At 39.0% G+C, this 12,227-nt stretch overlaps 1 protein-coding gene across 1 annotated transcript in view; it reads right to left on the bottom strand.

Moving 5' to 3' along the window:
- dok6 (docking protein 6) overlaps positions 1-12,227 on the bottom strand; it is a 48,004-nt gene that overhangs the window by 23,917 nt on the left and 11,860 nt on the right. The window contains exon 2 of the mRNA XM_020645348.3: positions 1,423-1,530. Within this exon, the coding sequence (XP_020501004.1) occupies positions 1,423-1,530 (108 nt within the window). The remainder of the gene's footprint in view (positions 1-1,422; positions 1,531-12,227) is intronic.

The raw sequence follows: 12,227 nt of genomic DNA, 5'->3' as shown, positions 1-12,227 counted from the left end.
ATGAAAAACTGAAAAAGACTCCACAGAGTGTGAGAAATCCCCAACCTAATTCATAATCACATGGTTACTAAATCAGCTCTCAAACTGCAGTCACGTATCGGAAACCTGGTGTCAAAATCCCATATCAGTCGCTGTTATCTCCTCTCATTACTGTAAAACCCTGTTCACACAGCTACTCCTTTCACTTCATCTCCTCTAACCATGATAATGAGCCTTAATTGGAGTGTTTCAAATGGCTTAAGAGGTAGAGAAAGATGTTTTATAGTCTGGATTATTACTTTAGCAAGGGAGGGGGAGAAGGCCCCAGAGGAAAGGATAAAGTGGCAAAAAGTGTCTTCATAGATCCTCTATCTTCTGTAACCAACGGATACAACTTTTCATATGGGGGCGAAAACAAGGTTCTTGGAAGCGGTGTGTATTACAGTTCAGTGCTCAGTGATAGTATTTATTCTATACGGTACATTTTTAAACTTCTCTTCTTCATACAAGAATCCACCAACTTAAGTTACCGAATGTTATCATTGAGTACAGTTTCAAAGTATTACTTTTAATCTTAGTCATGACCAGATATAATCTCCTAACAGAAGCTTTAATTACACAAGTTCTCTAATTTGCAAAACAGGCGCTGTCTCATAAATAAATGAATAAATCAACCAGAGACTATTCTTTAAGAAAAGACAAACACTTATGATCCTTTTGGGACCATGCATATCTGCAGGAGATCTAATATGAATAGGTGTTGTATTAGCCTAATATCAGGCTTTAGAATTGCCCAGCTTGAATGGTTGTCTGGTGGTGATGTTCTATAAAAGATCAGTGAGACCAAATCTTTAGCAATTAAACTCCAGACATTATAAGTATTGATTTATTTTTTCTGGTCACTTCATCTTGTCTTATTGTGATGGACCAAAGGTCTGACTGACATCAGTTTCTTTTTGCCTGAACAATGTCAACACAAATGTAGATTTACCACATTGCTGGTGAATAATGACATACTATATATACTATAATCGAGTATAATACAGTGTCATCTATATCCATACAGCTCCAGAAACAACCTTTATAGACTTTATTTTTTTCCTTTTTGAGGCGTTGTGTAAACTTTGATTTTAGAAGGATTCTCTCAATTTTTATTTGCTTATGCTGCACTATACTTAAAAGTAAAATCTTAATTGTTTTTTTTAATTTATTTCCATTTATGATTTCAACATCTACGGCTGGGAAATGTTAATTGCATTTCACTTTATTTTCACACATTTCATCGGTTGATAATTGTATTAACTGAGACAATAATTGGGAGGTTCAGAAATAATATATTACATTTTCTTATAGATCAACTGATTAAATATTAGACAAATATTTTCACCTCTTATATTGCTGTCACTTTAAAGCTGTTTGTTTGTTTTTCAGCTCTGTGTTTACCTTGTTGAAGCTCCTGAAGTACGCCGCCTTTTCGTCCGGGTACTTCTCTAAACGTCGGGGTCCTTTACTGGACGCCTTCTTGAACACCAGCCAACACCTCCGGAATATCTGACAACAGAGAGAGATAGCAACCCTGTTACTGAAGAACAACCCCAAAAACCACAGAAACACATCGAGGTAACCAAAGATACAAACTAAAGCAAAACACAGACTGTCAGGACAGGTTGATTTAACCACAACAAATGGACACATAGGACTCAACATGACAGCACATTAACAGCACAGACAAATCTGCTCTGATTTAACAAAAGCAGGGGGAAGAGAAATCAATGCAAACTGTGAGAATTCATGTGTGTATTAACCATTAAAACCATTCAAAAAATTTAAAGTAAAATCTCCAAACAGAGAAGTGAGAAAAGTAAATCAAACCATCACACCTCATTGATCAAACGCCTCTTAATAAAACTAAATGGGATGTATTTCATTCAAATGTTATTATCTCATGCCGTATACCTTCATTTATTTACTGTAGTTATCAGAAAGGTCTGTTTAGGACAGATGATTCTATTATCATAAGGAGTCACTGATTTCATTATAGTTTTATCTCATTATTGGCTCAGTGGACGTGAATAAAATCAATTTTCATACTTTGGTGAGTTGAAGAATTAAAAAAAAAAATCATTTAGCAGCCATGTTAATCAGAAAAACATATGAATATACCATAGCAAGGTAAAGTGTTGGCACGCTATCTTACACTTAATTCAAACTTTTAGTGTTAATGACTACAAATTTAACTTTTTTCAAAGATCTGTGAATGGCAGAATCCTAAAAAGTGTTCTTTCTGAATCTTATAACTCAAAGTCAATTCAACCAAAAAAATGCCTAACAGGCTACAGTATGTTCAATACAATTCAAATTAACTTGGGTCAGTGAATTTGATCAGTTTAAGGATTTCCTTCAAGTTGGCAATTATCTCCCTTAATTCTGGATCTTTAATTTGTTCAGTGATTCATTCCTTTGTCTTCCAGTATGTCTGTTAATTGACTAGTTTATAGTGTGCTGGGCACTCACACTTGCCATCCCATGAGTCTGAGGGAATCCCCTCAGTGCTGGGTCAGGTGTGTGTATTTAAGACCAGGTGTAGGAAGCCTTCATATCAACCCTATGGGTTCCAGAGCTCTGTGATGACTCACTGGTTATGTCTGAAACACACACTCATTACCTACCACTTGCTCCCTACTCCCTTCATAGGGAGTTCTCTTTAGTAGACTATATAGTGCACTAATTTGTCACAATAAAAAATAAACTTTTCAGACACTACTGACTCTCTCACCCAGTGCTATCAGAGGCAGTGGCAGGTTAATTCATTGTTTTGCTCTTGTTGAAGGTATGCAAGTCTACAGAAGCACCACAAGAACATGTTTGCATGATTTGCTCACCATTCAGTTTCGCCGTGTGTTCGTGTGTATGTTGGTACTGGATACCCCCCACCCCCACCCCCACCCCAACCAATCACTTGCAATGCTTGTTGTAATCCCTCTTGGATAACTAAGGAACTCCCAGTCCGCATTTCGAGTCCCAATCCTCCTAAACCTCATGACACAAAAGGACAGATACAGGCTCCAGCTTCAAGCGTTAAGCTGAATTTCAGAATATGTACAGTATTTTCAAATACAGCCAAATTACTCTTAAAAACTGCACGGCGATTCGATCTTAAGAACTTAATAACTGAGTTTCAGCCTGGTGTAATGCGCTTCCTTTTATGAAGGCTGTGAAGAGGACTACTGATCTGTTTCGTTTTCTTGCAACACAAAGTGAACACACACCTACACACACATACACAAACTGTCTCCGTGTGTGGTGCAGCAGATTACTGTGCATTGTATTGATTACTGGACCACAGCCTGGCCCATCTGCATGCTGAAGATGACACGAACACATCTGACTAGTTCAAGGTCAAATCATTAAAGGGCTACATGAACAAAGACAAACACGCATACACAATACTTAGATGAACACACAAACCACAAACCACAAAAAAAAGGATTTCTTATCTCTTCTCGCAGATGAACTACATTCAGAAATATGTGTGTATGTTTCTTAGCACCTTAATGTTGTCATCTAACAGCATGGTATGGCAATTTAAGATCTGAAATGATTTCTGCTTTTATAACATTTCAAGCAATTCAAATAGTTTTTCCAACTGTTTTCTTTTTGCTCTAAACCCCACATTTTGAAAAACATGACTTTCCTTGGCCAGCAACATCTCTGAGGATCGATTTTTAAGAGCTTTTGATATCATTAAATCTGCTCCATTATATAATTCCACAGCTGCACTCATAAAGCATTTGGAAAAGCCAGAATTTAAAAAGAACATATGACAAACTTTCTCACAAAGGCTGTATCAAGATGTTAAAAGCCAATATAGACAGAGCAGTGCAGTGGAGAAGCAGAGGAAGTGTGATGGGATGGACAATAGGTTATGAGTCCTATGTGGCTGCCTATCTCTAATAATGGGACCTTTCTATTTCCTGCTGGAGACAGGCGCTATCACTCTGTCTGATGTATGATTGCCCTGGGCCTCATGGTTGTGTTAGGGAACCATGGATGTACGATTAATTTGTTTACTCATCTGGTGTACTTCATAAAAGGCCCACAGAGTTGAACTTGGCACTTTGCAGTAATTGACTAGAGTGGATCCCTAGGTCCTTATCGGTCTGCCTTGATGGGCTTGCATTCTAGTTAAGTGTTGCTGAGGCCCATTATAAACAGCAAGCAACACAAAATAGACCGCTACACACTCTCTAATGCACCGTGGATCATTCTCGGACCGTCTGTGAAATGCTTTCACAAAGTACGGAAACAAGAGATATGTGATAAAATCTTACAGAATTTATTACAATAATGACACACTTACAAATCATGAATCAAAACTGCAGCCTAGACAGAAATAAAAGCATACATGTGCATCCATTTTTTCAATGACCATTATCACATTTCCGGCTATCAAACCCAAAAATTAAAGCTAGCCTCAATTCCACTTTGGGAGCTTGAGTCAAAGCTATGCTGCCTGCTTGCTGCACACAAAGTAATCCACCCTAGGAGTGCTCAGATTAAGTAATTATACCAGCACAAAAGCAAGCTCAGTGAGATAGCTTATGCATAATAAGAACTAGGGGGTATGAATGGAGAGGGCTTAATTTTGCCTGTTCCATGGTTGTCAATGCTTTGTCAAGGCGGTTCTATTCTCTGGCTGCTGGTGGGTCCGATTCAGAAACACTCATACACTGATTGTAATTATACAGGCGTGAATGAGACTCTCTGATGGTTTGGTGCAACTTATTTAATGCCAGAGCAGAGTATAAAACACTATTTGGCACTGAAAATCAAGTCACAAGTTACAGGAGAAAACAGAGATGTGTTTTTACTTTTAGATGTCATCTGATACCGTCTGAAAGCAGTCCCCACCTCAAACCATCCTGTGAGTTACCTTTGGCCAATCAGGTAAGCATTCCAAAGCTTTATCTCCAGAATTAAATATCCAAGGCATAAAGCAAACAACAAATAAAAATGGATTTGGAAGGTTTACATAGGCAAAATGGCAGGATTGTGGCCAAAACCGATGCTGCCTTTGGCTTTGATTACGGCAATGTGCAGAGGCTGGCCAGCCGACCTTTTCCTCCACAGCCTCTGTTATTCTGTTTCCTCCACAACTCGTCCAAATTGTCCTGTGATTGTTTTTTTCAATATTAGGTCCTTTTGGACCTTGAATGTTTGATTTACATCCATCCACAACTTCCTGTTTTTAGAATTGGTCTACTCCCATTTCTACTTATAGTCATTCAAATCAATTATTTTAATCAAGTAAGACACATGTAAAGCTCCCAAGAATGCAGACAAATAAAGGCATCATCAATAAAATTGACTTTTAGAATCGTGTAATGGACCCTGTAAATAGTAGCCTATCAGCGCAGTCCTTGGGGATTTGGGGGAACTGCAGCCCGAGCACTGACAGTGGTGGTGTGTAGGAAAAGGACAGACCGGCACAGCAACAAAACCACAAGACCGCAATGACAACAGGGAAACTCAACGGGTATAGTGGTTTAAAAGTTTGAGTTATGATAGTCATTGGTCCTATTTAAATTATGAAATCATAATTTAGGTGTGTTACTGACTAAATAAGGACTCTAAAAGCTTGCTTGAAAATGGAAAAAGATTATATTTTTTGGGCGAACTACAATTGTCATGTCTGCTAAAAACAATGCCATATTTTGTGTAACTCATGGAGATAAAATGTAACACTGGCTGGCTGAAAAAAGTTGATTTGTTGAAAATCCAAACAGGTCTTAAGGTATGTTACAAGTGAAAGTTAATATCAGGGCATCCTGCAAGTGTCCTAGGGGTAGGTGTGATATAATTACATTTCATGGCCGGCTCCTCTCCTCGATATCTTTACTGCCAGACGGACACATAGGAGACGGGCTAGCGTGACTTTTTGAAATTTTCCAAAAAATTGATTATTAACTGTTTGAAGTGCAGAACACAGATCACATGTTGCCATAAATGGTCTTTTGGCACAAGCTTCTCCATCTGGTATGGAAGCCTTTACTGACTTTGTGTGACCGTGAATGTATACTTATCTGCTTGTGGAGGTCTGAGAATACACATGATGGACTCTAAATGAATCAATTGGAATCTACAAATTACAAGCAGCTAAAGATTGATTTTGCCATGTGTATTTTCTAATTAAGCAACTTCTAAGCAGGGGTCTATTTCCTGGAATTAAATGAACTCTTAAGGAGCTTTTCCATAGGCCTAGTTGCTAATTCTGACGAATGAGTAAAATGCTTCTTAGACAAGAGCGCTGTCTCATATGCACTCGCACACATCCTCCATTCAGCACACGTACAACTTCCACCTTCTCAGCACTTCTTTATAATGAAGGGTCAAATATAGCCTCAAAATGTAAGTCTCTTGAAAACCAAATAATTCATTTGATCCACTGATTAAAATGCTACTTTCAGTGCAGGGAAGTACCAGCAGGTCAGGAGGATCGCAACAAATGAGGAACCTTACGTCAAGATTAAAATAAATACTTTTATTGTGTATTAATTTGAATTCGGGGAGGTGGGATGAGCCCACAGGGTCACTGGAATCCAAAGGAGATTAGTTCATTAAAATTGAACACTTCATTAACACAATCTTAGAATGATTTATTAAAGAAAATCCTTTTTTCAAAAAAGACTTGCCCATAACTTTGCATTGTTAATGAGTGTGTGCATGTGTGTGTGCACTGCGTGTGTGTGTGTGTGCGTGTGTGTGCATGTGTGTGTGTGTGTGCATGAACACTGTGATCAAATTAAAGCAGCCATGCAGTTTCATTTTGTATCCTCAATTTCCGTACACTGAATGTTAAAAAACTTGAATTTATCCAAGATTCAATAATCAAATACTAAGCAGCGGCCATTTTTAGCATTAAAATGTTGAGGCATATCCAAATCCTTAAAATATCTATGTGCAGTCACTTTGATTTGGGTTTAACCTGCTGAAGGCAGCTGTGACAAGAGAGTCTACATTCCAAAAATGGAACCCACAAAAGCCCAGTAAATATGATTTTAAATATAGAAATCTGTCACCTAGACGAGTATAATCTACTTAATATTCTGTTTACAGTACCCATGCACATAATATTTTGACAAACAAACAAATGGCATCTTGGAGGCCTTTATGTTTAAGATGCTAGAAAAAAAAAACTACCCTTATCATTCTAATACAATAATCCTGAACTAAACAGTGATGAACTAAATCATATTTAATGTGTGTTTGTTAACCATTTTGCTGCAATGGGTGGCGTTGGTCGTACGACATCATAAAACACTTCTTAAAACACATGCCCATGGACTACAGATGTAAATTAGCTTATAGCTAACTCTGGTTCAGGTAACAGGCTGTACACTGTAAAAATAATAATACAAATTTAAGCAGGTATTTATGAGTTGCAAGAAAAAAACAACTTATGAAAAAGGAATATGATAACATAGGCCTATAAGGATTCTTTAAAAAAATGCATTTGAAGGATTCTTGAAGGGAAGTAATTTTGGAACCAATAAAACGAAGGCCCAAATCTCTTTCAAAACTGTATCTATAAAAGCGAGGCTAAGCTCGTTATCCCTGTAAGCTCTCTTCCATGAAGAACAGTGGTGAAATCAGTTGTAAGAAAAAACTGGCGAACAAGGATAGAACGGAATAATTAGAGTTGTAGGCAAACTGTGAGAACCAGCTTGAAGAGCTCAATTCTTTGATTACAATCGCAGCATCAAGTGAAATCAACACTGAAAAGGCTTCAGAGTGTCTGGGGCAAATTTGAATTCCACTTCTTTAGTTTTTCAAAAGTGCTACCCCTGCAATGTGACTGACCTTGAGCAAATGTGTTTATTTGAGGTGTAAAAACTCCCAAGGGAGTTTTCATTTTCTAATCATCATCTGTGTGGATTTATTCTACAAATGTACGCCAATTATTTGTATTAAATGTGCAACCCAACAAATCCTGTATGAGATCCTCTTTCTTCAGGTTTGAAATGCGACTAGGTCTTTATTTTCTATGAAAATCGACGAGTAATTTCCAAACATAGCAAGGATGTGTGTAAGGTAGGAAGAGGCAAAAGCGGGGAACATTTGAAGGGCAATCCGTTCACTTTTAGGGAGTGTTTGTGGCAGAGAAAACACTTCAGGAGGCACTTGGCAAGGTACAGAGAGTTCATCAACACCACCAGCTCTACTACGACAACCACACTGAGACTGTTGTTGGAGGGGGGCGGAAGGAGGATTAGAGCCAAAGTACGATTCCAGACAGACAGATGGAAGCAGACTGTTTGATGGGCTTTTATAAATGACTCAAAAGGAAGCTGAAAACACATCTGTCTACATTTTTAAAAGAACAAATCCTGCTTTGTAGTGCAGTGACATTTTATGTTACTATAAATGTCTTACAGTTTATTTAAGTTTCCTGTCAGGTGTTACTATCCGACCAAATATTGGGTAATACCATGTCTGAAAGGTTTGGTGGAGAGTGTAGGGATCCTGACACCTCATGGTCCCCAGTAATGGTCCATTTTTAAAGCCCGAGTCATTTTCTATGCACTGCCTTAAACGAGCTAAAGTCCATTCACTCCATGGAGCATTATCAACTTTCTGGCATATTTAAGAACTGTCTCGTCCCCCTCAATAAAATATGGGCCTTTTTTTTTCCCCCAAAGGCAAAATCACTTGTCATTTGGACGAACTGAGAAAGTGTCCTCTAAGACATGGGAAATGATTTCCAATGACAGCTGGCTTCAGGTAGATGACTAATCACACGGCGGAATAAAAATAGCCCCCTGTTAAATTCTCAGGAGCAGTGGGGAATATTGAAACACAATCATAATACCTCAGAGGTGCAAATGCATTTATTACTCCTCAGATATTTGATCAAAAAAAAGGGACAAATGTGGGAAGAGTTTGTGCCCTCTGGATGATTCATGTGTCCTACAAACTGATTTAAAGATGATTAAAGCTGCTCTTAAAGGCAATAGTCGACATGAGAGCTCTTCAATCAAGGTACTGTAGCTGCGTTACACTCAGACATGATAACAGGACGCATTTGGCTGGTATTTAGCTTGTAGAATATGGAGCTATCTTAACAGGAATCTGGGGAAGAAAAGGAGTGAATACATCACCATGTAATCATTGTCTTTTTTTCTAAGGGTTAGTCGCGCACAGTTTTCTTGGATGAAGGAGTGTTGGAATGGATTACTGCTAGGGCTGCAGTTAATGTTTTTTTTGTTACTTTTAATCTGTGATATATGTTTAGCTTGTGGCATTTTAGCACTTCAGGTAATTATTTTCAAGTTTAATACTTTAGATGTGTGACTATATGTAAGGGTTTAGGTGCCGTGCATACACAGTTTTATATTTGATATCTTATTTTGATATCAAATGACAATGAGGTGTCTTTATTTCTGTCCGTTATCATGAAGTCTTAAAATGCAGAGTCGTGAAAGACGCTCATTACACTTTCTAATAGCATAAAGTAAAATTTTGAAATAACTTGTTTTTCAAACCAAGCATTCAAAACAGACTTTCCATTTACAAAATAACAAAAAGCAGGACATCCTGATTGAGTACACATCTGGATCAAGCAGGTTTTGGGCTTTTTCTCTTATTTTATCACAGAAACGATTATTCCATCATCAAAATGTTTGGCACTTTTTTTTTTACGTTAAATTAATCGCTGCAGCTTTTGTAATCTTCAAAGAAGCTTTTGAAAAACCGTCCCTCTGACACGGCATGGCTCTATCTGTGTTTGTTTCTCTGTCAAACTCCCAGCCACACTAAGGATGAAGTCTTCCTTCTCATTCAGCGCTGCATACGGTTTAGTGTTCCCCTGATGATAATGACGCCTGATGGACTATGACAGACCGGGCTCGGCAATATCAGCTCGCGGTGCTCGCAATCAATTTCAGACGGCGGCGGGGTGTGTGCCACGGTCTCCATCTTTCTAATTTGATTTGTTATCAGGTTGGACAGTTGTTACAGCAATCATTGCTGCGATCACTCCATCACCACGACCCCCACCTTCCCCCCTTTACCCAAATCCTCCAAGGACGACTAAAACATTTGAACAATTATCCACCAAATGCGACTACAAAAAGTTTCTTCTAATTGCACCCCTGCTCAGTCTATTACTCTCTTCCCTCGCCGCCAGCTGTCATCTTTGACTCGATACATAACTCTCATCCCAACCAACTTTCTCCACTCTTGTATCAAAATATATCTCCTGCTGCTGCATTTTAAAATGTTTGGACATCCCATAATTTTATAATTCGCCCCCGACTACAGCTGTTGGCAGGGTGGCGAGCCAGCCGCGCCCCAGTTAATCATAGATTACTTTATCTGGGCCATTCCAAATCCTCATGTGTAATGCAGTGCTACCTCAGCGGCAAGTAATCACTGCCCCCCAACTCCTTACTAAACACACACACGCAAACACACACATGCAGGCACATGTCCCCTTCTTACTTTCCTCCCCTAGCCCCTCTCTCTCTTTCCTTGTGCCCTCTTCTAAATTTCGCCTCTCCCATTCCTCATCTCTTTCTTGTGTCTACGCATGATTGGACATTCTCATCAAACATTCATGAGCCAAACTGGTCCCAGTATGTAATAGCATAGCATTAGAAATCATTATGCCCACTTGTTAAGGGTCTTGGCTCCTCCTGGGTGGCAAACACACAGAGTATCCACAGAGTATCCATATCTGAAAACTGGACCGACGGTCACTATGTGGCATGAAATATGAAGGATATCGGGTTCCAGCTGATTCCTTTCCCAAAAAAAGGGTCCCTCTGCCCGATGTGACAAAGTCTGCAAGGACAGGTGGTATTACAACGACCATATAAAGGCCTGAAATGAAAACAACGAAAAATGGAAGAAAGAATGAAAATAAAAGGGAGCACGAGGGAGAGAGGGCCAAAAGAAAGAAAGTTTACTTAAGGGACTGGTTGGAGAAGTGAAACTAATTATGAGGTGGTGAGAGCAGCTGTTGAAAAAGTAGAGTGTCGAGCTAAGCCAGTGCCATGGAAGCAACTGGCCGCAGGCCTCCATTAGGATTCATGATAAATTAGGCTTTTAAATAGGACTTGTGGTCACAGCAATGAGGATAAATCATAATGAGTACTTTTAGGTGTTCCATTCACAGGAATTCCTTTTCTCCTCGCACCAAATTTGAAGAATAATGACATAAAACTACAAGCCAAGTCTTGTTATACCGCCTCTGCTACCAGTATCAACACCCAATACTGCCTTAAATGCAGCATTGTGAATAATGAGTACTCCAGTTAATGCACTAATCTGATGCTATAATTTATTGGCCCTGCAAAATATAAACAGGTTTCAGGTAAATACATTCTTAAAGTGATAGCAAAGAGTTGAACTGTGGATGTGTAGACAAGAGGAAACTTAGACGGAGGGTCGTGTGAAATTCCTGATACGATGAGCTGCGATCACCTCAGAACCTAAAGCATTTGGTAGACAAGCAGGTGTCTATCGTGTTAGCTTTGAGGCATACTCTGTAAGGTTGTTAGATTAGTCGTGAGTATACATGGCGACATAACCAGGTGTTGAAAAGCTTAACACATATCTGATATCGGAAACAGCTCTAATTATCTTGCAAATAACATTTTACCGGCACAAAAGAGTCTTTCTCATGTCGTTTCTTGTTACTGCTGGGGAGGCAAGAAAGCAGTTTGACCCACGACTCATCAACATCAGAGCGACTGTCGAAGAGCTTGTTTTTGTAGGCGAAGCACAAAAATAGCAGCAAATGATTCTAAAGGAGATGTAGGTCAATATTGAAGTTTCTCTCTCAGGTGTGAGGGAGTGAGAGTCGAAAGGGGGAATAAGGGGCTATATAGATGTACTGTCACCCTGATGTATTTGGGGCAGGGAAAGAGTCAAAATGCAAGAAAACATTGTGTTTTTACATAAGGATGAGGACAAAGGATTACACCGCATTCATAATCCAATAATCCAACAATTCAGTTTCATAATGTTGTCGTCTGCACTGTTGCAAAGTTATTCTATCACATATTTCAGCCACTATTGATTCCAGTGACCCTGACGTTGGCAGGCATTGTTGGCCACAATGCAACGTGGACTCTTATCCATGTGTAAAACATTTTTATGGCGTGACTTTTCTGCTTTAAGTCATCATTATGACAATTGCCTGCTCTTTAAACCATCTCTCATCCAAACCTCTTTATGTGCTACAG

Source organism: Labrus bergylta, chromosome 20, assembly GCF_963930695.1.
Source record: "Labrus bergylta chromosome 20, fLabBer1.1, whole genome shotgun sequence".
Taxonomy (NCBI): Eukaryota; Metazoa; Chordata; class Actinopteri; order Labriformes; family Labridae; genus Labrus; species Labrus bergylta.
The sequence above is the reverse complement of the archived record's forward strand: the minus strand, read 5'-3'. Positions and strand labels throughout refer to the sequence as shown.